General features: G+C 58.6%; 1 protein-coding gene across 14 annotated transcripts in view; it reads left to right on the top strand.

Moving 5' to 3' along the window:
• The window catches only part of Ptprs (protein tyrosine phosphatase receptor type S), a 62,083-nt gene that overhangs the window by 36,102 nt on the left and 4,019 nt on the right, over nucleotides 1–21,962 (top strand). For 4 of the 14 annotated variants that reach the window (XM_052746853.1, XM_052746855.1, XM_052746854.1 and 1 more), the window contains 22 exons: nucleotides 1,442–1,711; nucleotides 3,553–4,134; nucleotides 4,764–4,897; nucleotides 5,182–5,326; nucleotides 10,207–10,512; nucleotides 11,258–11,451; nucleotides 11,572–11,598; nucleotides 12,824–12,941; nucleotides 13,559–14,158; nucleotides 14,542–14,639; nucleotides 15,172–15,425; nucleotides 15,860–15,953; nucleotides 16,050–16,265; nucleotides 16,717–16,874; nucleotides 17,162–17,173; nucleotides 17,468–17,580; nucleotides 19,418–19,515; nucleotides 19,603–19,726; nucleotides 19,971–20,146; nucleotides 20,247–20,366; nucleotides 21,339–21,493; nucleotides 21,575–21,860. In XM_052746853.1, the coding sequence (XP_052602813.1) occupies nucleotides 1,442–1,711; nucleotides 3,553–4,134; nucleotides 4,764–4,897; nucleotides 5,182–5,326; nucleotides 10,207–10,512; nucleotides 11,258–11,451; nucleotides 11,572–11,598; nucleotides 12,824–12,941; nucleotides 13,559–14,158; nucleotides 14,542–14,639; nucleotides 15,172–15,425; nucleotides 15,860–15,953; nucleotides 16,050–16,265; nucleotides 16,717–16,874; nucleotides 17,162–17,173; nucleotides 17,468–17,580; nucleotides 19,418–19,515; nucleotides 19,603–19,726; nucleotides 19,971–20,146; nucleotides 20,247–20,366; nucleotides 21,339–21,493; nucleotides 21,575–21,860 (4,280 nt within the window). The remainder of the gene's footprint in view (nucleotides 1–1,441; nucleotides 1,712–3,552; nucleotides 4,135–4,763; nucleotides 4,898–5,181; nucleotides 5,327–10,206; nucleotides 10,513–11,257; nucleotides 11,452–11,571; nucleotides 11,599–12,823; nucleotides 12,942–13,558; nucleotides 14,159–14,541; nucleotides 14,640–15,171; nucleotides 15,426–15,859; nucleotides 15,954–16,049; nucleotides 16,266–16,716; nucleotides 16,875–17,161; nucleotides 17,174–17,467; nucleotides 17,581–19,417; nucleotides 19,516–19,602; nucleotides 19,727–19,970; nucleotides 20,147–20,246; nucleotides 20,367–21,338; nucleotides 21,494–21,574; nucleotides 21,861–21,962) is intronic. The other 10 variants (XM_052746858.1, XM_052746859.1, XM_052746864.1 and 7 more) reach the window with 7 other exon arrangements.

Consider the following 21,962-nt stretch of genomic DNA (forward strand, 5'->3'; position numbering starts at 1 on the left):
TCTTCACACACCTAAGGCCGCGCTTTCACTCCTTGACTTCTTTGGGCTCTGGCTGGGTGTCACTCCGAGCCTCACCCCTGGGGAGGAGGCTACTCTTTGAAGCCCGGGTCCCTGTGAGTGTCCCACACCCACCTCAGAACCCACCCAGCTTCCGAAAACGGAGCCCTGGAAATGTCCTGCTGCCTTCCAAGCCCAAGAGGCCCCTGCAGAAGGTGGCATCCATCCCCACCCTCTAAGGAACGCAGCGAACATGCCCTGTCCCCAACGTTCCAGCTCATCGGCTCCTTACTGTTAAGAATTCTCAATTATGAGTTATTATTAAATATCCTATTTATGGTTCTGCCAGGGCTGATGTGGTAATGTGGCCAGTCACATTGCGTCACATCTGCTAGAGTACCAGCAGCACTGAAGTGGGTCCTCCCTGTCTCTCTGTCCCTGTCCCCATCTCTCCTCCTCCTCTCTCTCTCTCTCTCTCTCTCTCTCTCTCTCTCTCTGCTCTCCCCCACCATCCTGAGATCCACACCCTCCTTTCATCGTCCCCTCTCCCTCCCTCCCTCCCTCCCTTCCTTCTTTCTATCTATCTATCTATCTTTCTATCTATCTATCTATCTATCTATCTATCTATCTTTCTATCTATCTATCTATCTATCTATCTATCTATCTATCTATCTATCTATCTATCTGTCTGTCTGTCTATCTCTTCTGCATGATGTTTGTGATTTTTGAGAGCTGCATCTATTGACGGAAACTTGTCCAATCCGACAGAAGCTTCAAGCTTTAGGAGGGTTTCTAACACCCCAAAACCACAAAAATTTCATTAGCATTTTTCTCATCTTTCCCTTGGGGATCGGATCAGAAGGCCACGGGGTTCCCTGGTCCTCTGCCCTCCCAGGCTCCGACCTTTCATGATCAGGTTCTGTCCTCATTCCCAGGAGGGTGGCAGGCCTCACCCCTGCGACTCCATTGTGTGTTCCCCAACCCCAGCACTTGGCACCAGAACCTTCTAGAACCTTCCATGGTAGTTGCCCCTTCTCAGGAGGCCTCCCGGGAGGCCTCCCTCTGGAGCCACATCTCTCCACAAAGATGAGAAACTGCCGATAAATTTTTGTGTGTACTTCTGTGCTGCGGCCAGCAACTGCTGGTCGGGGAAACCCTGTTGCTATGAGATAACGCTTCCTGTCTCACTCTGGTAGCTCTATATTGTTTGTGAAGTTCCTACCTTTGAAGTTTCCTTTGTGTTGGAATTTGTTTTTATAATTTGTTTGGTTTAATTTTTTCTGTTGTTGTTCTGTTTTCATTTTGGGGAATGAACGACCTGGGGACTGTAATGGCCCTGTTTATATTTAAATGGTTTTCTCCCCTTTCCCCCTTTTTTCTCTTTCCTCCTCCTCATCCTGTCCTTTCCTCACTCTCCTGCCAAAACCGCCGCCTGCCCCCCCAGTCCGCCGTGTGGCACCCCGCTTCTCCATCTTGCCCATGAGCCACGAGATCATGCCCGGTGGGAACGTGAATATCACCTGTGTGGCCGTGGGCTCTCCCATGCCCTACGTGAAGTGGATGCAGGGGGCCGAGGACCTGACGCCTGAGGATGACATGCCCGTGGGCCGGAATGTTCTAGAACTCACGGATGTGAAGGACTCAGCCAACTACACGTGTGTGGCCATGTCCAGCCTGGGTGTGATCGAGGCGGTAGCTCAGATCACTGTAAAATGTAAGTCGGGTCCACAGTGGGGGCGCGGTGGATGTGGCACATCCCTGACCCTGACACCAGGGTGGGCGGGGCTGAGAAGCTGCAGGTGTGCCTGGCTAGAGGGTGTGGGACTGATGCTGGGGATGATCCCAGGCCTTCAGAACTGAGGCAGGAGGATCGGAGGATTTGAGGCCAACTTGGGGCTGCACAGCAAGCGTGGAAACCCCAGGGTGAAGCTCTCAGTTTCCCAGCAGGGTCAGGTCTGGGAAGGGGACTGGTGAGGTGGGAGTCTGGAGGTTCAGACCCTGGGAGGAGGGCAGCCTGTGCCAAGACCCTGGACACGGGAGGGGACAGAGAATCCTCCTGGTGGCTTGAGTTCTCGTGAGAATCGGAGGCTAAACTTGAGGGCCTGTGAATCCCGGCCCTCCACTTAGATGAAATGAGGTGTTTTGAAGTGGTATCATGTTTGCTTGTATCTCACGGCTGTGCAGCATTGGGGCTGTACGGCTGTGGAATATCATTGAGGCTGTGCGGTAGAGCTGAATCCGAACACGGGGCAAGTGTGCAGTGAGCCTCAGTCACCGCAGGCCCATGGGTTGTGCCGAGGGTTGAATGTGTGACCACCAGGCCTTGTGGTGTGTGAGTTATAACAGTTGGGGGTAGAGGTGGGGGGGTGGAGAGATGGGTCAGAGGTTTAGAGCACTGCTTGCTCTTCCAGAGGTCCTGAGTTCAATTCCCAACAACCACATGGTGGCTCACAACCATCTGTAATGAGATCTGATGCCCTGGCCTGCAGGCATATATGTAGACAGAACACTGTCTTTACACATAATAAATAAGTAAATCTTAAAAAAAAAAAAGTGGGGGGAGGTTGGGGATTTAGCTCAGTGGTAGAGCGCTTGGCGCAAGGCCCTGGGTTCGGTCCTCAGCTCAAAAAAAAAAAAAAAAAGTTAGATATAAACCCCAGCTGGTGGGAAAACAGGTGGAGATGATGGGGGTGGGTGTCATGATGTGGGCCAAAGCCAGGGGAGGGCAGGAGCCACGTCTGTTTAGGGACAAAATTGTGGGGACAAAAGTGTGGAGTGGAACTCCTGAAAGAGTGAACCCCAGGGAGAAGGGCAATGCCGCACACAGCTCCTAACGGGGGACACCGCTCCTCTGTAAATGTCTTCTGTTTCCACAGACTGGGGGCAGGACAGGGTCTTACTGTGTAACCCAGGCTGGCCTGGAATTACCATCCTCCTGCCTCAGCCTCTCAAGTCCTGAGATGGCAGGTAAGCTCCACGACATATCCTGTAAATACTGTCCTGGTGGCCCATGCCCGCTACCCTGGCACTCAGGAGGTGAGGCAGGAGGGTCAGGGCAAAGCCATCCTCAGCTACATAGTGAGGTCAAGGCTAGCCTGGGCTACCTGAGGCCCTATAATTTTATTTTTTGAAGTAAATATCTTTTAACCTTACATTAACTTTTAGTTTCTACTGTGTCCTCTCTGACATGGTAGTGTGAAAGTCAGCCATTAACAGTGTTGTTATGCTCTAATAAAGCTTTACTTAAAACTTTGAACACCCCCCCCCAAAAAAAAAATGCCGGGCGGTGGTGGCGCACGCCTTTAATCCCAGCACTCGGGAGGCAGAGGCAGGCGGATCTCTGTGAGTTCGAGGCCAGCCTGGGCTACCAAGTGAGTCCCAGGAAAGGCACCAAAACTACACAGAGAAACCCTGTCTCGAAAAACCAAAAAAAAAAAAACTTTGAAAACATGAGTGACAAGATCGATGGGGGGGTTGTTAGGCTTGTGTATTTGCTGAAGACACTGAGGCTCAGATAGGTGTATGGTCTTGAGTCATCCTACCTCTCTCCTGCAGCTCTCCCCAAAGCCCCTGGGACTCCGGTGGTGACGGAAAACACCGCCACCAGTATCACGGTCACATGGGACTCAGGCAACCCCGACCCCGTGTCCTACTACGTAATTGAGTATAAGTCCAAAAGCCAGGATGGACCGTATCAGATCAAAGAGGACATCACCACCACACGTTACAGCATCGGTGGCCTGAGCCCCAATTCTGAGTATGAGATCTGGGTGTCGGCTGTCAACTCCATCGGCCAAGGTCCCCCCAGCGAGTCAGTGGTGACCCGCACAGGCGAGCAGGCCCCGGCCAGCGCTCCCAGGAATGTCCAGGCGCGCATGCTCAGCGCTACCACCATGATTGTGCAGTGGGAGGAGCCGGTGGAGCCTAATGGCCTGATCCGTGGCTACCGCGTCTACTACACCATGGAGCCCGAGCACCCGGTGGGCAATTGGCAGAAACACAATGTGGATGACAGTCTGCTGACCACCGTGGGCAGTCTGCTGGAGGACGAGACCTACACCGTACGCGTGCTCGCCTTTACCTCAGTGGGCGATGGGCCGCTGTCAGACCCCATCCAGGTCAAGACACAGCAGGGAGGTGAGGCCTGGGGAGCAGTCCCCACACACCTGCCATGGGTTTTGTGTTAGAGTCGAAAAGGACAGGATCTGAGCGCCCAGCCTCCTGAAGGCCGGCTCACCTGTCTGTCTCTAACTGCCCCCCCCCCCCAGTCACTGGGGAGGAGACCCCACACGCTGTCATCACAGTGTGTCCCTTTCTAGACATAAGGAATGCACAACTTGAACCCCACCACTGAGGGAGGGGGCAGAGGCAGGCAGGTCTGTGGGAGTTTGAGGCCAACCTGGTCTACCCAGCAAATGCCAGGCTAGCCTGGACTACACAGTGAGACTCTGTCAAAATAAAAAGAATGGGTGAAAATAAATGCCCAGCCCCAGGCAATTTCCATTTTTCCTGTCCTTGCAGTAATTAGAAAGGGTGGCAAGTCCCGAGCGGTGTTCCTCCCTGCTGGACGAGAAGGGTGGGGAGGTAACTCCAGGGCGTGGGCACTCCCAGGAGAGGACAAACAGTGGCTGGTTCTGGAAGCATCTGGAGCCGGGCAGGCAGCAGTGTCGGGAGCCTGGTTTGGGGTTGGAGTTCCCTGGTGAGTCAGGCAGCCCGTGGAGACTGGCCTTCCCCACCTTCCTCTCCCTCCGGTGTGCTCCCCCCAGTGCCTGGCCAGCCCATGAACCTGCGGGCAGAGGCCAAGTCAGAGACGAGCATCGGGCTCTCGTGGAGCGCACCACGGCAGGAGAGTGTCATTAAGTATGAACTGCTCTTCCGGGAGGGCGACCGCGGCCGAGAGGTACCTGGGCTGGGTGGGTGGGAGGGGACAGCTGGGGTGGGCAACCCACGCGGGCCTCCATGGCCTCTGGTCGGCACTGGCTCCTTACTCACCCCTGCCTCTCCGTCTCTCCTGTCCATTCTCTCTGCCCACCTCGCCTCTCTTCTGCGCGTGTCCCTCATCTCTGTCTCTTTCCCTCTCTGTCCCCCACTTCTCATGGACCTCTGTGTCTCCCTGCATCATCACTGTCCCCCCCCCCCCCGCCCCTGCGTCCCTCCATCCACTCCCACCCCATCCGTTCTCAGGTGGGCCGCACCTTTGACCCAACCACGACCTTTGTGGTGGAGGACCTCAAGCCCAACACGGAGTATGCGTTCCGGCTGGCGGCGCGCTCGCCGCAGGGCCTGGGCGCCTTCACCGCGGTCGTGCGCCAGCGCACGCTGCAGGCCAGTACGTGTCTCTTGGCACCTTGTCCTTGGGGAGGGGGGCCACAGTGGCCACTGACATGGCCGGAGCCCCTGGGTGGGGGCGGGGGTGCCTCCCGCCTGGCCTGCCTCAGCCTTGGCCATGTCTGCCTGCCGTGCCTCAGTTTCCCCAGAGCAGGGTGGATCTCCCCATGGAGGTGAGACCAGCACAGAGTGGCCACGCAGCCACTGGTTCCTCCTACTCTCCCTGGACATGGAACCAATCCTGTCCCCAGAATGTCCCTACAGGGCCCCAAGGCTGTCATCCCCGGAGGCCCAGGATGACTATCGGGTCCCCCTCAGCTCTTCTCATCTCATAGGGGACATGGCTCTCGAAGCCTCCAGACAGGGTCTCCTGTGGCCCAGTTGCTCAGAGCCATATCAGTTGGGGGGGCACGTGTGGCCCTGATACAGGGTCGTGGGTCCCTAAAGCAGTTTGCTGTGCCTGCCCAGTCCCCTGTCACAGATGAGTCACCTCTTACTAGGTTGCTGCCCCTGGGCCACATGGTGGCTCTGATGTCCCACTACCGTCCCACCACTCAGCTCAGCCCTCATGGCCCCCTTGGGGCTGCCTTGCCCTGCCTGCTCTGCTCAGCGTGGCCGGCATAGCGTCTGCCACCATGCCTCCTTGCACCTCCCCTGCCCTCTCAGCCAGTCACATGTGGCCACCAAATGTGGTTCCAGAAGCTTCTGCACTGCGGTGTCCCTCACCCCCATGTGTGTACACGTGGTCTCGGGTCCCTCAAGGGTGATGTAGACTTGGGCCAGGGTTTCTCTGAGGGCATGGGCCACGGAGACCCGGTCCCCCTGCCAGCCTGCCCCCCTACCCCCTCGCTGAGCCCCAGGTGGCTCTGAGGTGGTGGTTGCCAGGTGGAGGTCAGTGAGGGTGGCCTGTGGCCTGGAGCCACCGAGCGGCCGGTAGAGGTGGCCCACAGGTGAGTATCAGCCGGTCTCAAGCGACTCACAAACACAGCCCACCCTGCGTGTCCCCTGTCTGCCCTGGGCCACACACGTGGCCCAGAGGAACCTCCAAAGAACCCCGACTGGATACCATACAAGCTTGTCCAGCTCTGGCACATGTCCCCTCCTGAGACACCATGCAGGTTGGGCTGGATTGTGAAGGTCGTGACCTCCGAGGTCACCCAGAAAGCGTCTTCGGCCCAGCCATGTGCGGTCCAGGGCGGCCCAGGACAGGGAGTGGGGGAGCAAGCTCCCCACTTCTCACCCCAAGACCCAGGGCCAGGCGTGTCCCCGGGGCTGTGGGCTCATTAGGCCCTGTCAAGGGTAGGTGCAGGTCTGCCTGCTGGCCACTGCGGGTGTCCCCAGACCCCGCCGTTCCCCGCCAGCCGGGAGCTACAGAGTGGCTCTCCCGGCCACGGGCCACCAAGAGCTCATAGCCTTGTACCCGGCGCCGTTCCCTCTCGTAAGAAAGTCTGTTAAGTTAGCGCTTGAAGAAGTGGAAGGTAGGTAAAGACCAGGCGTCTCTGCGAGGCGTCTGTCTGTCTGTCTGTCTGTCTTTTATGGTTTTTTCCATCATCGCCACCATCAATCACCCTCACTTCTTGTTTTGTTATTTCGGTTTGGTTTTATCACCTTATCTTCCTCCTGTCCGCAGCGGAAGCACCCTTCCAGCACATCCCCCAGTGGCTTATTTCGTTTCCATCACCCCTGCTTGACCCCGGGCACTTTGGATTGGGGTGACTGGTCAAGAAATGGACCCTACTCCATCCCATGGCTACTGTCCAGTGTTCAGGAAGGGGAGCTGGAGGTCATTCCCGGGCCCACAGCAGCCACCGTCTTTGAGGACGAAGCTGTGGTTGACTCTAGGTCCTAGCCTGGAAGGTCAGGGATGCACGCAGCATCACTGACTAGATGCCGGACTTAGGTATGGCAGGTGACCCGCCCAGCGAGCCAGAGCAGAATGCCTGCAGGTGCAGGTCCGTGAGCCTCCTGTCTGCCAGCTGCACAGGCTCAAGGCCAGACCACCATAACTGACAGCTGAGCCTCAATCTGAGCCTGCTGTGTGTATGGGCTCTGAGTCGGTACCTGCTCTTTCTGAGACTGTTTCACCGCCTGCAAAATGAGATCTGCCCCTGGGTTTCCAGGAGGATTCAGAGCTAATGCATAAGTACACAGAGTGGAGTCTGACACCTAGTAGGTGTACAGCCAATCCCAGCAGCCAGATCAGTGGGCTCTGGAGCTGGGTTTCCTGTCTGTGGCCTGAGGCAGGGTTCAGGAGTGATGACTGAGTGTCTGTGGGTCCTGTGTAGGAGCCTCCCCTATGTCCAGCAGACCAGGCCACAGAGAGCCAGTGTCAGGACCCATTTCAAGCCCCAAAAAGGCATCGGGTGCTGGGTGCACAGTAGGTACATGGCATATATTATCAATAATTTCCACAGTTTAGCCTCTGGCCCATAGTAGCGCTACAAATGTTCCCCCAGGGCCCTTGATGTATACAGTAGGCATGCCATTGAGAGCAAAGTCCTGGTGTCCCGCCCAACAGATAGTGGGTACTCCTCAGGGTTATCTGAAGTTTAACTACAGATCAGGACATAATCAAAAGGAAAGCCATCGACCATTGGAGACCAGCTAAATCCGATGCTGGACACACAGTCGGTCCCTAGCACATAGGGCTCTGACAGTTCTACAGGCCTCTTTTTGTACACAGTAAGCACTTAGGCCCACTTGCTGTAAGGAAGTTGGCTTGGTGTTTGGCACACAGCAGGTGCTCACATCTGTACCTTGTTAGTCTGAAAAGGGACTTTATGGCTCAGGGTTTGCTCAGAATAGTTCCTGCCAAGATCCTGGCGCTGCGACCATTCTAGTGTCGGATCATGACACCTGACACACAGTAGGTGCTTCCTATGTGGACGCTAGAACTCGATTTAACCAAGTCCCTCCCTCCACACCATAGGTGCTTCAGCTAAAGCTCCTAATAGTACCTGACACACAGTAGGTGCCTACTGGACGAGAGCTCCTAATGTTTCACAGGGTATAATAGCCCAGTGTCTGACACATAGTAGGCATTTCATATATGGAGACAATTACTCCAATGTCTGGCATACAGTGGGTGTTTAATTTGTGTGAGCTGTCAGTCCAGTGCCCACATAGTAGGTATTTAACATGCGTAGATTGTTCTTGTTTCTCAGTAAAGCCTCTGGCGTAATACATGACACATAGTAGGAATTTAATGTGTGGTCACTGTTAGCCCAGTCAGTGCCTAGCATACAGTAAGTGTTTAATGTATGGATATTACTAGCCCAGTGCTTGGCACACTGTAGGTATTTGATATATTAGCTCAGTGCCCAGCTCACAGTAGGTGCTTAATATGTAAGAGTTCTTGATATTCTGTAGAGTCCATGTCCAGGGCCTCACACACAGTGGGTGAATAAAGTATGGAGCCTTCTTTTCAGTAGAGCCCCTAGCACAGTGCTGGTACACAGAAGGTGATTTACCTTTTGCAGTTGACTTTCTGATGTATAACCAATGCATCATACCTACCACCTAGGTAAGTGCTCACCATGCAAGGGCTGCTGGCCTGGTACCCTGGCACACAATGGGTGTTTGCTCTTCAGGGACTGGGCCCAGTGCCCAGCACGTAGTACATGTCTCATAGGATATGTTCAGCATCTCTGTTATACTTTGAAAAGCGCCTGGCATGTAACCAGGCGCACATTAGGTGCTCGGGACACCCATTTTTGAGCAAGGCCAAGAGGACAGTGGTGTCTGGAGTTGGCTGTTGGGATGGCCTCGGGGCTCAAGTAATAGATGAAACCTAAGAATATTTAACCATTGTATTTTTTTAACCCTAAAATACTTCAGCACCATGCAAGGCGTGCAGTAGGTGTTCAAGGAATAAGTAAATCTCCTGTTGTCTAAGACACCTTGGTGTGATATCTTGACCACAGTAGGACCCTGCTGTCTGATTGCTAATCCCCTTGGCCAATACCCAGCACATAGTAGACCGTCAATACAGCACGTCTTACTCTATGAAGCCCTTGTCAGATACCTTGCACATAATATGTACCTTCTCCCCACTTGGCATGGTACCCAGCACACAGTAGGTATGGAGGTAGTAGGTGATTTTGCTCCCATTCTTAGAAGCCCTTATGGGGTACCTGGAACATAGTAGGTACTCAGTTGTTGGAGCTTCAGTTGTAGTCCTTGTCGTGGTGCCTGGCACATAGCAGGTGCCCGGCTGTACATCCCTTTGTGTGTTATTACATGGAGTTCCCTGCATGTGCTTGGCCCGTAGTAGGTACGCAAGAGACAGGCTTCTGCCATTCCCTGAAGGACATGAGAAGAGTCCTAGCAAACAGTAGGTGTCTAGTATGATTCCCCTTGTGGTGCCAGGCACATAGTAGGAGTCTGGAAAAATGATTTTCCTATTATGTAAAGTCTGTGGCAAGTAACTGGTACACAGTAGGTCCTTAGTATGTGAGGCTTCTCTTGTGGTTTCCTTTGTCATGGCGCCATACACAGAGTAGGTGCTCAATAACTGCTTTCTCTATCCTATGAAGCATGTATTACATTCATGACACACAGTAGGTATCTGATGACACACAGTAGGTCTCAGGCATATAGTGGAGCCCAGTGGCGAGCGCCTTCACCACCACCCATGTCTCACGCTGGAGACCTACTGTGCACCTGGCAGTCACCTGCCCACAGCTAGTGCAGCAGTTCTTGGCCAGCCCTCCCGCCCCGCCCACTACCCATCTCACCTTTGATTGACACCCGCTTCTTTTGGGTTCGATTTCTCTTTGGTTCGTTCTGTTTTGTTATCATCTTTTTATTTTCTCTTTCCCATCTTCTGTCCCTGCCCTCCCTGCCCATCCCACCTCCCCGCCCCCACGCTCTTCCCAATAGAACCGTCAGCCCCCCCTCAAGACGTTAAGTGCACCAGCTTGCGCTCCACGGCCATATTGGTAAGTTGGCGCCCGCCACCGCCAGAAACTCACAACGGGGCCCTGGTGGGCTACAGCGTCCGCTACCGACCGCTGGGCTCAGAGGACCCGGACCCCAAGGAGGTGAACAACATACCCCCGACCACCACTCAGATCCTTCTGGAAGCTTTGGAGAAATGGACGGAGTACCGTGTCACCGCCGTGGCTTACACAGAGGTGGGACCAGGGCCCGAGAGCTCGCCCGTGGTCGTCCGCACCGACGAAGACGGTAAGCACCGGCCCTGGCCGGACCCAGGGCTGCGCCCGCCCACGGGCTGGGGTCAGAGCGGGAACCAGGAAGCCAGGAGCGAGCTGTACCTCGGGGGCCTCGCCCCAGGTGGCCTGAGCCCGGGGCGCCCTCCATCCCAGGGGCGCCTCCGAGGCGGCCTCCTTTACCCGAGTTTTAGACTCTCCGTGGCCCTGCATCATCCTGCCTGGAGGCAGGCGGCCACCTTCACCAACATACACCCACGGTGGCCCGTTAAGAGTCCAGGTAGCTTGAAGCGGGAAAGCCATGTGACAGGCTAGTGTGAGCTACAAGCTAGGTGCCGAGCGTGGAGCATCGTGGGACCAGCACTGTCAGTGCCCTGTGCGGGGAGGGAGGGTTTGGGCCTGATGACAGACTGAGAAAACAAGATCCCAGCCTAGCGGACCAGGGCGATGCTTTGGACTGACTGCCTAGTGTGTCCCAGTGTTGTCGTGGTCACCTGGGATCCCGGATTCCGTTTTCCAGGCCTCAGTTCCCTATCTGTAGACTGCAGAGATGTGTATCCGTTCAGAGGGTGACAAGTACTAAGAATGGGGCCTTGGAGAGGGGACCGCGGTGGGTCCTTGTGTTGTACAGCAGCAGGTCCTGGGAACGTAGGGGTTGCAGGGGGCCATGCCCTCCCGGGCCAGCAGCTGCCCAGTATCCTGGCCTGGGGCAGGGCCTGGCGCCCCGGTAACAGCCCCGCCGCCCCCCTCCTGCCCGCCAGTGCCCAGCGCGCCCCCGCGGAAGGTGGAGGCGGAGGCGCTCAACGCCACGGCCATCCGAGTGCTGTGGCGCTCGCCCACGCCCGGCCGGCAGCATGGGCAGATCCGCGGCTACCAGGTCCACTATGTACGCATGGAAGGCGCCGAGGCCCGCGGGCCACCGCGCATCAAGGACATCATGCTGGCAGATGCCCAGGTGGGCGGGCACGGCTGGGGTGGCAGGGGTACCTGGGCACTGTCTCCTCTCTGCTCCCCACTCTGCTGCTGGCCCCCTCTCACATGCCTCCTCTCTCCTGTGCCACCGCCTCCCGCTCAGTGGGAGATGGACGACACTGCCGAATACGTAAGTAGTCTCCGGGTCCATCCTGCTGTCCGTACTGTGTGGTCCCCAGGTCTCCTCCCCTGTGTCCTCCACATGACCTCTGTAGCGTCTGATGGACCCAGGATGGGGAAGGACAGCCGTCAAAGGTGGCTCCAGAGCAGAGTGGAATTGCTGTGTGTCCTCAGGCAAGGCACTGCCTGTCTCTGGGCTGCTCTCAGTCCAGTTGACAGGAGGCAAGGGCTCTGCATAAGGTCTAAAGTTGCCACTGACCTGGTTGGGCCCCAGGGGAGGCCCTCCGACCTCCCTGACTGTGTTTCTGTCCCCTCCCCACTCCTGTGCTCCTGAGGACTCAGCTGCCAGGCATGCCGTGTGTGTGTGTGTGTGTGTGTGTGTGTGTGTGTGTGTGTGTGTGTGTGTGTGCGTGTGCGTGCGCACGTGCAAGAGTGCACACCGCACATGTGCACATCTTGTGTGACATGTCAGTCACCACTGTAGAGCTGACAGACTGTGCTGTGGGCTCAGGATGGGGTGGTGACCCAGGCTGCCCAGAGTCCCCAGGAAGGGGGTATGTCAGAGGGCAACAGGACCCAGTGTATGAACAAACTGCACCCCAGCGTGGCATCACACTGTCACGGGGTAGTCCGCACAGGGCGAGGCTTACTGCTGGGGGGTTGTTTCTGACGCAGGCCTCCGTCCCGCACCTCTGCAGCCAGCCTCTGCCTCCTGTGTCGACTTTAAGTGTATAGTTTGTGTCTTAGCATTTGATGCTGTGTTTCATAACTGGCTTTCAAAATTCCAGATAGTGTAACTCGAATTTCTCAAGTTGGTTGTGGGCATCTCTAATAATCCAGTGGGCTCAGAGGGAGGCCAAGCCATGCAAAGGCCCTGGGGCAGGACGGGGCCTGGGATGTTCGAGGAGCACCCAGAAAGAACGCCCTGTGGGGAGCTGAGGGAAAGGGGGGGTGGGGAGCAGGCCTGGTGGGCTGTAGGGCCTTGGGCAGAGGGATGGCGGCTCACAGTACTCTGGTGGCTGTTGCCATGAGAATAGGCGCCGGGGACCTGGTGGTGACAGCATGGCTCAGGGTGTGTGTTGGCAGGAGTGTGGGCACTGCATGCTGTGGCCTGTGCATGCGCTCACCAGCATGTCTGCCTGTGAACTGGAGGCATCTGTCCCCCCTTTGTCTAAGGGGAGAGGGTGGGCAGAGCCCGCCCCATTGCTGACCCCCCTCCCCGTCGGCATCCACAGGAAATGGTGATCACGGACCTACAGCCTGAGACTGCTTACTCTATCACAGTAGCCGCATACACCATGAAAGGCGATGGCGCTCGCAGCAAGCCGAAGGTGGTGGTGACCAAGGGAGCAGGTACGAGACTACCCAATGCATTCGCAAGCCTATGTAGTTAAAGATACACCAGACTGGTGGGCCCAAGAGAGGAAAGGCATGGCCGCTTCTCAGAGGTTCCAGGTTCCAGACACTGCTAACCAGTGTTCATCTCTGTCCGGACACTACTCATCGGCAATCTCTCAGCTGCAATGTGGGAGTCAGGCTTCCAGTGCATGCCCCAAAGATGTTCTCGTGCACCACCACCCCTCCCCCGGAATCCAAGCCTTAGCTTAAAAGAAGTTCTTCCTAAAGAGCACCTGTAAAAACTAGACCTTTTGCCGGGCGGTGGTGGCGCACGCCTTTAATCCCAGCACTCGGGAGGCAGAGGCAGGCGGATCTCTGTGAGTTCGAGGCCAGCCTGGTCTCCAAAGCGAGTACCAGGAAAGGCGCAAAGCTACACAGAGAAACCCTGTCTCGAAAAACCAAAAAAAACAACAACAACAACAAAAAAAACTAGACCTTGAGGGCTAGAGGCATGGTGAAGGTGGGGCCTTGCCTGGAATCCCCTAGTGAGGAGCTGGGGGCGTGTCAAGGGTGAAGGTGCTGAGTGATGGGCTGGCTCTGGCCGCTGGGCAGCTGACCATCTCTCCCTGCAGTGCTGGGCCGCCCCACCCTGTCGGTGCAGCAGACCCCCGAGGGCAGCCTGCTGGCGCGCTGGGAACCCCCCGCGGACGTGGCTGAGGACCCTGTGCTGGGCTACCGCCTGCAGTTCGGGCGTGAAGACACGGCCCCGGCCACGCTGGAGTTAGCGGCGTGGGAGCGGCGGTTCGCAGCGCCTGCGCACAAGGGCGCCACCTACGTGTTCCGGCTGGCGGCGCGCGGTCGCGCGGGGCTGGGCGAGGAGGCGGCGGCGGCACTGAGCATCCCCGAGGACGCCCCGCGAGGCTTCCCACAGATCCTGGGCGCCGCGGGCAACGCGTCCGCAGGCTCCGTGCTGCTGCGCTGGCTGCCGCCCGTGCCCGCCGAGCGCAACGGCGCTATCATCAAGTACACGGTGTCCGTGCGGGAGGCCGGCGCCCCGGGGCCCGCGACCGAGACGGAGCTGGCGGCTGCGGCCGAGCCGGGGGCCGAGACGGCGCTCACGCTGCAAGGGCTGCGGCCGGAGACGGCCTACGAGCTGCGTGTGCGCGCGCACACGCGCCGCGGCCCGGGCCCCTTCTCACCCCCGCTGCGCTACAGGCTCGCGCGGGACCCAGGTAGGCGCCGCCCCGGTCCCGGCCCGCTCCTCCCCGCAGGTAAGTCTCGGCCTCCGCGGACTCAGCCCAGGCGCCGGAGGCTCCGGTCTGCACAGGTGGGATGCGGCTCGGCGGCCACGCCTATGGCAGCCACGCCCCCGGCGGCCACGCCCCTCCCGCTTCTCTCCGCAGCAGCAGCAGCAGCAACAGCAGCAGCAGCAGCAGCAGCGCCATCTCTGCAGCAGCAGGCACTGGGGACAGGGCAGGCAGGGCCGGGCCAGGCAGGAAGGCCGAGGGCACAGCGGACCGCAGGGACGACAGGGGCCGCCCCACGCGCCCCTCAGCCCTCGCTGGCGCTCACTGGGCCTCTCTTTTCTCTCTTCTCCGCTTGCCGCCGCCTGCAGTCTCCCCCAAGAACTTCAAGGTGAAGATGATCATGAAGACATCGGTGCTGCTGAGCTGGGAGTTTCCTGACAACTACAACTCGCCCACGCCCTATAAGGTACCACAGCTACAGCGGGGGCCACAGAGAGATCCAGGCTCCGGCTGGCATCAGCAGTCAAGGCCAACTAAGGTCGGGATTCAGTGACACTCGGTCTAGGATCAGTCAGGAATCACCGTTTAGTTTGAGATTGAGGCGCAGTTTGGGGTCAAGGAAGAGCCTGGGACCCCATCAGATTTGAGACCGAAGATGGTCGGTCAATGTTGGGCCTCTGCCTGGGATTGAGGCTCAGTCCAGACTGGTGCTCATCTGGGGGCTCCACCTGAAACCAGGATTGGGGTGTCACATTAGGGGTGGCCTGGAACAATCGGGTTGGTCCTCAGGCTGCCTTCAGGGCTTAGCCGAGGTTGAAGGTCGGCCAGGGATCAAGGCTTAGGTTAGACCTTAAGTTGAGTCTAGGACTGGGGCACAGTCAAGATCAGTCCCGAGGATGAGCAGCCTGAGCTCATTCTGAGCATTCTGAGGTCGGGGCTCTGCTGGGGTCACCAGGCTCCAAGCATCACCCCCTCCGCTGAGCCAGCTCCGCCCACAGATCCAGTACAACGGGCTCACGCTGGACGTGGACGGCCGCACCACCAAGAAGCTGATCACACACCTCAAGCCGCACACCTTCTATAACTTCGTGCTCACCAACCGTGGCAGCAGCCTGGGCGGCCTGCAGCAGACTGTCACTGCCAGGACCGCCTTCAACATGCTCAGCGGCAAACCGAGTGTCGCCCCGAAGCCCGACAATGACGGCTTCATCGTGGTCTACCTGCCTGATGGCCAGAGTCCTGTGACCGTCCAGTACGCCCACCCTTTCCCTCATAACCCTTCCCTTAGCTGTCAGCCCATTGTGTGACTGAGTCAGGCCCGTGCATGTCTCCACCTCCATTTCCTCACTCACTGAGATGATAAGGGTCAACGAGCCTACCTCATGGACGGTCCCCCAAAGCCTGACTTTTCACTGGGCACCTTAGACCCTCTGCAAGGATTTGATTCTGTGCTTCGGGGGGGGGGGCGGTTATTAGACCCCAGTGAGGAACTAGAGTTGCTGCCTGGGAGCAGGGAAAAGGGTGTAAGACTATATGGACGCTGAAACTTGGGCTTTGAGGGAGACCCAGGAGTTGAAGAGCTAGAACACCATGAAGTTAGCAGAGGGCATGTAGCCAAGAACTGGGATGTAGAGTTGTGGGTGCTGTGTGGACTGGGGACAGGTGCCATCGAAGCTCCCTCCACAGGAACTACTTCATCGTGATGGTCCCACTGCGCAAGTCTCGTGGCGGCCAGTTCCCAATCCTGCTGGGTAGTCCCGAGGACATGGATCTGGAGGAGGTAAGGCCAACACCCCACTCCCCACCCCCAAGCCTGCACACAGCCAGGCTGTGGTGCCCCCAGGAGCCCTGGGCCACCATGCCACTGTCTCCACAGCTCATCCAGGACATCTCCCGGCTGCAGAGACGCAGCCTGCGCCACTCACGCCAGCTGGAGGTACCCCGGCCCTACATCGCCGCCCGCTTCTCCATCCTGCCCGCTGTCTTCCATCCTGGGAACCAGAAACAATATGGCGGCTTTGACAACCGCGGCTTGGAGCCAGGCCACCGCTACGTCCTCTTTGTGCTCGCCGTGCTGCAGAAGAACGAGCCTGTGAGTCCTCCGTCATGTCGCCTGCACCCCAGTCAGGCCTCGCCACCGGCCTGGAAGTAGGTGTGGAGGTGGAGGCCCAGAGGCCCAGCCACCCCCTGAGCTGATGGACAAGGGGACCTCTCAGCGAGGTTGGCCCGCTGATCCCCGAGGCCAAGCAGAGACCTCATCAGCTCCCAATTGGTCAGGCCTGGGCAGAGGGAGGGACTTGAGGCAGAGGGGTTCCCCAGGGCTCATCCTGTGGAGGGAAGGACAGTGGAGCAGGGTCTTTGAAGGTGAGTAGGGGCACAGCAGAAAAGGTATCCCATCATTCGTGTGCTCCAGAGAAGCCTTGAAAGTGGCGCCAGCAGAGAGTCAGGGAGGCAGAAGGCGGCAGACCAGCTGAGGGTCAGGGGTTAGGGGTCAGTTTGTGGCCAGCACTGATGGCAGCCCCTCCCCTGCCACTCCCCTGCAGACGTTTGCAGCCAGTCCTTTCTCAGACCCCTTCCAGCTGGACAACCCAGACCCCCAGCCCATCGTGGATGGCGAGGAAGGGCTCATCTGGGTGATCGGGCCCGTGCTGGCCGTGGTCTTCATCATCTGCATCGTGATCGCCATCCTGCTGTACAAGAAGTGAGCCCTGCGGCCAGAGGTGGGGGATGGGAGGCCGGCAGCACGAGGGGCGTGGCCATGTGGGGTGTGTGGCCGCGTGGGTGAGGGACCTCCCGCCGCCCGCCCGCCACACCTTCCCCAGAGAAAGTTGTGGTGCGCCTCCTCGGAGTGAGGTCCAGACGAGAACAGCAAGCCCCACTCGCCAGGGACTGGGGGTCGGCAGGGTCACGAAGCCGGGGGCGCTGCCTGACCCCCAGCCTCACCTGATGTTCTCTCCTCTCCTCTCACCTGCATCCGCCTGTGGACAGCAAACCCGACAGGTGAGGACTGTGAGGAGGATGGTGGTGGGTGGAGATGGGCTCATAGCGAGGCCTGGGATCAGGGCTCAGTCCTGATTTAGGCCCCAGCTAGAATCGGGGTTCATCTGGGATTGAGCCTCCGTCTGGATTTGGGGCTTGGCTACGCCAAGATTGAGGCTCAGTTTGGGGTCAAGGCTCCATAAAATCAGTGTAAATGGCCCCTTCCTTGCCTGGGTCACACATCCCTGAGTGTGCACTCTGTGCGCGGGGCGTGTGTTGACACTGGGCCATCTGTCCCTCTCTCTCTCCTCAAAGTAAACGCAAGGACTCCGAGCCCCGCACCAAATGCCTGCTAAACAACGCTGACCTCGCCCCCCATCACCCCAAGGACCCTGTGGAAATGAGGCGTATCAACTTCCAGACGCCAGGTGTGTGCTGACCCTGGGGCCAGAGGCAGCTGGGGAGAGGGTGCTGTGCCGGGGCCTCCTGTACCCCCTGAACAAGTTGGGTCATGATCGCCAAGTGAGGCTGGTACTGTAGCAGCCTGAAAAGTCAAGACAAAACGATCAGGCAGGAGGGCAGTGGCTTTGTACCCCACAATGGCCCTCGGGGGTAGGGTTTCGAGGGTCATCCTGGCCATCTCCCACGCCGGCCTTGCCCGGAGCTTCCTCTGTGGCTGCAGACTTGCCCAGGCCCCACCACCAGCTGCTTCTCACTGAGCAGACCGCCTCCTGTCTAACGGACGCCACTGCCCTGCAGTGCACCCTGGGACGTGTGTCGCCTCTTCTGTGTGTGCGCTCGCTCCCTCCCTCCCTCTCTCTCTCTCTCTCTCTCTCTCTCTCTCTCTCTCCCTCTCCCTCTCGCTCTCGCTCTCTCTCTCCCTCTCCCTCTCGCTCTCGCTCTCTCTCCCTCTCGCTCTCGCTCTCGCTCTCGCTCTCGCTCTCTCTCGCTCCACCCACCACCCCATCACTAGCTCCAGCCAGCGAAGGTTTTGAGTTTGAGTCCAGCTGTCAGCTGTGTTCTCCCGGAGTCTCATGTCACCCCAAGGTCCAGTTCTGAACTAGCTCATAGCAGACATTCACACTCTAGTGAGAATCACCAGCATTTAACAGATAACTCATCTTCTCGAAAGCTCCTGGCATGGTCCATGTGTCCTCTACCCCTTGGCATCTACCGTCTCCCAGGTCCCTGCTCCGTAGGGACCCCCAGCCAGGTCGGTGTGAGGGAGGGGTACACAGCCAGATGAGCCTGAGGTTTTTTTTTTTTTGTTTTTTTTTTTTTTTTTGGTTTTTCGAGACAGGGTTTCTCTGTGTAGCTTTGCACCTTTCCTGGAACTCACTTGGTAGCCCAGGCTGGCCTTGAACTCACAGAGATCCGCCTGGCTCTGCCTCCCGAGTGCTGGGATTAAAGGCGTGCGCCACCACCGCCCGGCTGAGCCTGAGTTTTTGAGATCTCAGAATCGGAGCTAAAGAGCTCTGGCCACTTGTCGCCGTGAGTCCCCACAGGCAGCGGCTGCCATGGTCGCCTCCTCCCCATGGTGAATTTGTTGTCCGCTGTCTCTGCAAGCTTGGGCCTCAGCTGGGGTGTCTCTTGGGCCCTCATCCCTGTCCCCACTTCCTCTCATGTTTCCCTTTGTTGCTTTCCCTGTCCTGGCGCCTGTCAGTGGGTCTGCTCTGTGCTGCCCACTGCCCGCCTGGCCTTGGCACCTCACAGGGCAGGACCTGGTTCCCCTGCCCTGGGCTGGCTGGTGTGACTGCGCCCAGCTGGATGACAGGCAGCCACAAAGGGGTTGAGGGGCCTCTCGGGGGGTCTCAGATCAGCGGGGGGTGCCCACCACCCTGCAGTCTCCGGGCTAACGCTGTTGGCGGGGCCTGGGATGCAGATTGGAGTCCAGTGGATCTCCACACCAGGACGTGAGACCCCAGCCACCTTCAGGACACGTGGAAACTGGGGACAGCCCATCACACCACACACAGCACCCACTGTGCCCATCTGGAGGACTTCTTTGCCCTTTGGTCTTGGGAAGGGCAGCACCCCAGGCGCCGTGTTTCTGAACTGCACCAGCTGCATCTACTTCTCGTCTCTGCCACAAGACATTGGGACCTTGGAGCCCCGGGCAGTGCAGGGACGAGGACATCACAGGCCTCGTCCTCTAGCTGGGCAGTGGGGACGCCACCCAGGCTTGCCCACCTGTCCTCTAACCACAGTGCCTGTGCCCTCCGGGCCTGCGCCCACTGATCCCACGACCCACTCATCTCCCAACAGGCATGCTCAGCCACCCGCCCATCCCCATCGCAGACATGGCAGAGCACACAGAGAGACTCAAAGCCAATGACAGTCTGAAGCTCTCACAGGAGTACGAGGTAAGCTGGGGTCACTACAGGGCCTCACCTGACCTGATGCCCCAGCACCCCGGCCCGGCCATACCTGAGCCCGCCCTTCCCCTGTAGTCCATCGACCCCGGGCAGCAGTTCACCTGGGAACATTCAAACCTGGAGGCCAACAAACCGAAGAACCGCTATGCTAACGTCATCGCCTACGACCACTCTCGCGTCATCCTGCAGCCCCTCGAAGGTAGGGGGGCATCTGCCTAGCCCGTGTCAGCCTGTCTGCTCTGGGTTGTCACGGTGGGGGAGGAGTGCCATAGCGACAGATGTGTGGGCCCCGTGGAGAGACCTGCAGCCCCAGATGGCTGCAGGGCAGCGGAGCAGAGCCACAGAGGGCCATCCCACAGCGGCCACAGTGTGTGCGTTGGGTATGGAGAGGGCGAGGTGGGCAGCCCCCACAAAGCTGTCCCTGGCACCCTGCCCGGCTGCAGGCATCGTGGGTAGTGATTACATCAACGCCAACTATGTGGACGGCTACCGTCGGCAGAACGCGTACATCGCCACACAGGGGCCCCTGCCCGAGACCTTTGGGGACTTCTGGAGGATGGTGTGGGAGCAGCGGTCAGCCACTGTTGTCATGATGACGCGGCTGGAGGAGAAGTCACGGGTGAGGCGGCACCACAGGCAGCCCGGCCCAGCGCCTGCCCCACAGCTCCCAAGGCACTGGCCGACCTTCCTAATCTCACCCCCTACGCATCTTGACACAGATCAAATGTGACCAGTATTGGCCTAACCGCGGCACGGAGACTTACGGCTTCATCCAGGTCACCCTGCTGGACACCATGGAGCTGGCCACTTTCTGCATCAGGACATTTTCCCTGCACAAGGTGTGGCCTGGGTAGGGGAGGCATTCCACAGAAAGATGAGTGTGTCCCAGACTGTCAACACTCCTGTAAGCCCACGTGAGCAGTGGACAACCCCAGTGTGAGCAGCCACAGCGGGACAAGGCCAGCCCCGATCCCTGGCCTGGCAGCGTGGCGTGCCCTGGCTGCCGTGTGTAAGGTTCGCCATGCCAGCCGTCCTTAGCCATGTCTCTCTCTAATGTGGTCCCGCTGCTCCTGAACTGACTGGGTTCTGTCACCCAGGAGCCCTGTCCTGCCGGGGAGGGACACGGTCATCTGTCTGCTGTGCACGTCTTAATGATGGCTGCTCTTGGTGTGTAGCCAAATCTGTTCGGTCCAGTTGTTCTGACAGGGTGCAATCAACTTCGTGTTTGTTGGGGGTAAGGTGCCTAGAGCCCATGACACCACCTGCCACAAGGTTGAGTGACCACGTGGCAGGAAGGAGCCTGTGAGCTGAGTCACACCTGTAAGCGTGCTGACCTGAGCCGCCATCACAGTAGGGCCAAGCAGACAAGTGTCCTTCCACCGCGTGATGGGTGTGACCGTTGGTGGAGCACGGGAAGGAATAGCCATGGTGTCACGGGAGGGGCCATAGGAGGCCTGGGCATCCCAGGCCTGATAGAGGATGGAGCCCAGCACTGGAGGAATGTGGAGGGCAGGAGGGGGTGGGCAGGGCCGGGCAGGGCCGAGCTGCAGGGAGGACATGGACCTGCTTTGACTCTGAGGGAGGGGGAGATGGGAGGGCCACGCTCAGGGGAGCTGCAGGCCCCGGGAGCAGGGTGGGTGACTCCTGAGTGAGCCCTGGGCTGGTGCGTGTTGGGGGAAGGGAAGGAAGTGGGGGAGGGGAGCTGAGTGACCCCAGGCTGTGGTCAGTGCACTAAACCAGGGAAGAGTGGACTGAGGGGTTCTGGAGTGCACTCAGCCCACAGTGACAGCCGCTGTCCCTCTGGTCCCCAGAACGGCTCAAGCGAGAAGCGTGAGGTGCGCCATTTCCAGTTCACGGCGTGGCCGGACCACGGGGTGCCCGAATACCCCACACCCTTCCTGGCATTCCTGCGCAGAGTCAAGACCTGCAACCCGCCCGACGCTGGCCCCATCGTGGTCCACTGCAGGTGCGCACAGCGCAGTCCCGTTTTGTCCCCCTCCTGGCCTGTCCCCGTCCTGTGTCCTGACTGTAGTGTCTGACCCCACAGCGCGGGCGTGGGCCGCACTGGCTGCTTCATTGTCATCGATGCCATGCTGGAGCGAATTAAGACCGAGAAGACGGTGGACGTGTACGGACACGTGACGCTCATGCGCTCGCAGCGGAACTACATGGTGCAGACGGAAGATCAGTACAGCTTCATTCACGAGGCCCTGCTGGAGGCTGTGGGCTGTGGCAATACCGAGGTCCCCGCGCGCAGCCTCTACACCTACATCCAGAAGCTGGCCCAGGTGGAGCCAGGCGAGCACGTCACGGGCATGGAGCTGGAGTTCAAGGTGACCACTCGTGGCCCAAGCCCGGCAACCTGTGTGTGAGCCCCAGGACCCACGGGTGGACGCGAGAACTGACTCCCACAAGTGGTCCCTCTGACCTCCACA

This window comes from Peromyscus californicus, unplaced genomic scaffold, assembly GCF_007827085.1.
Source record: "Peromyscus californicus insignis strain IS unplaced genomic scaffold, ASM782708v3 Scaffold_1__1_contigs__length_55948999, whole genome shotgun sequence".
Classification (NCBI taxonomy): Eukaryota; Metazoa; Chordata; class Mammalia; order Rodentia; family Cricetidae; genus Peromyscus; species Peromyscus californicus.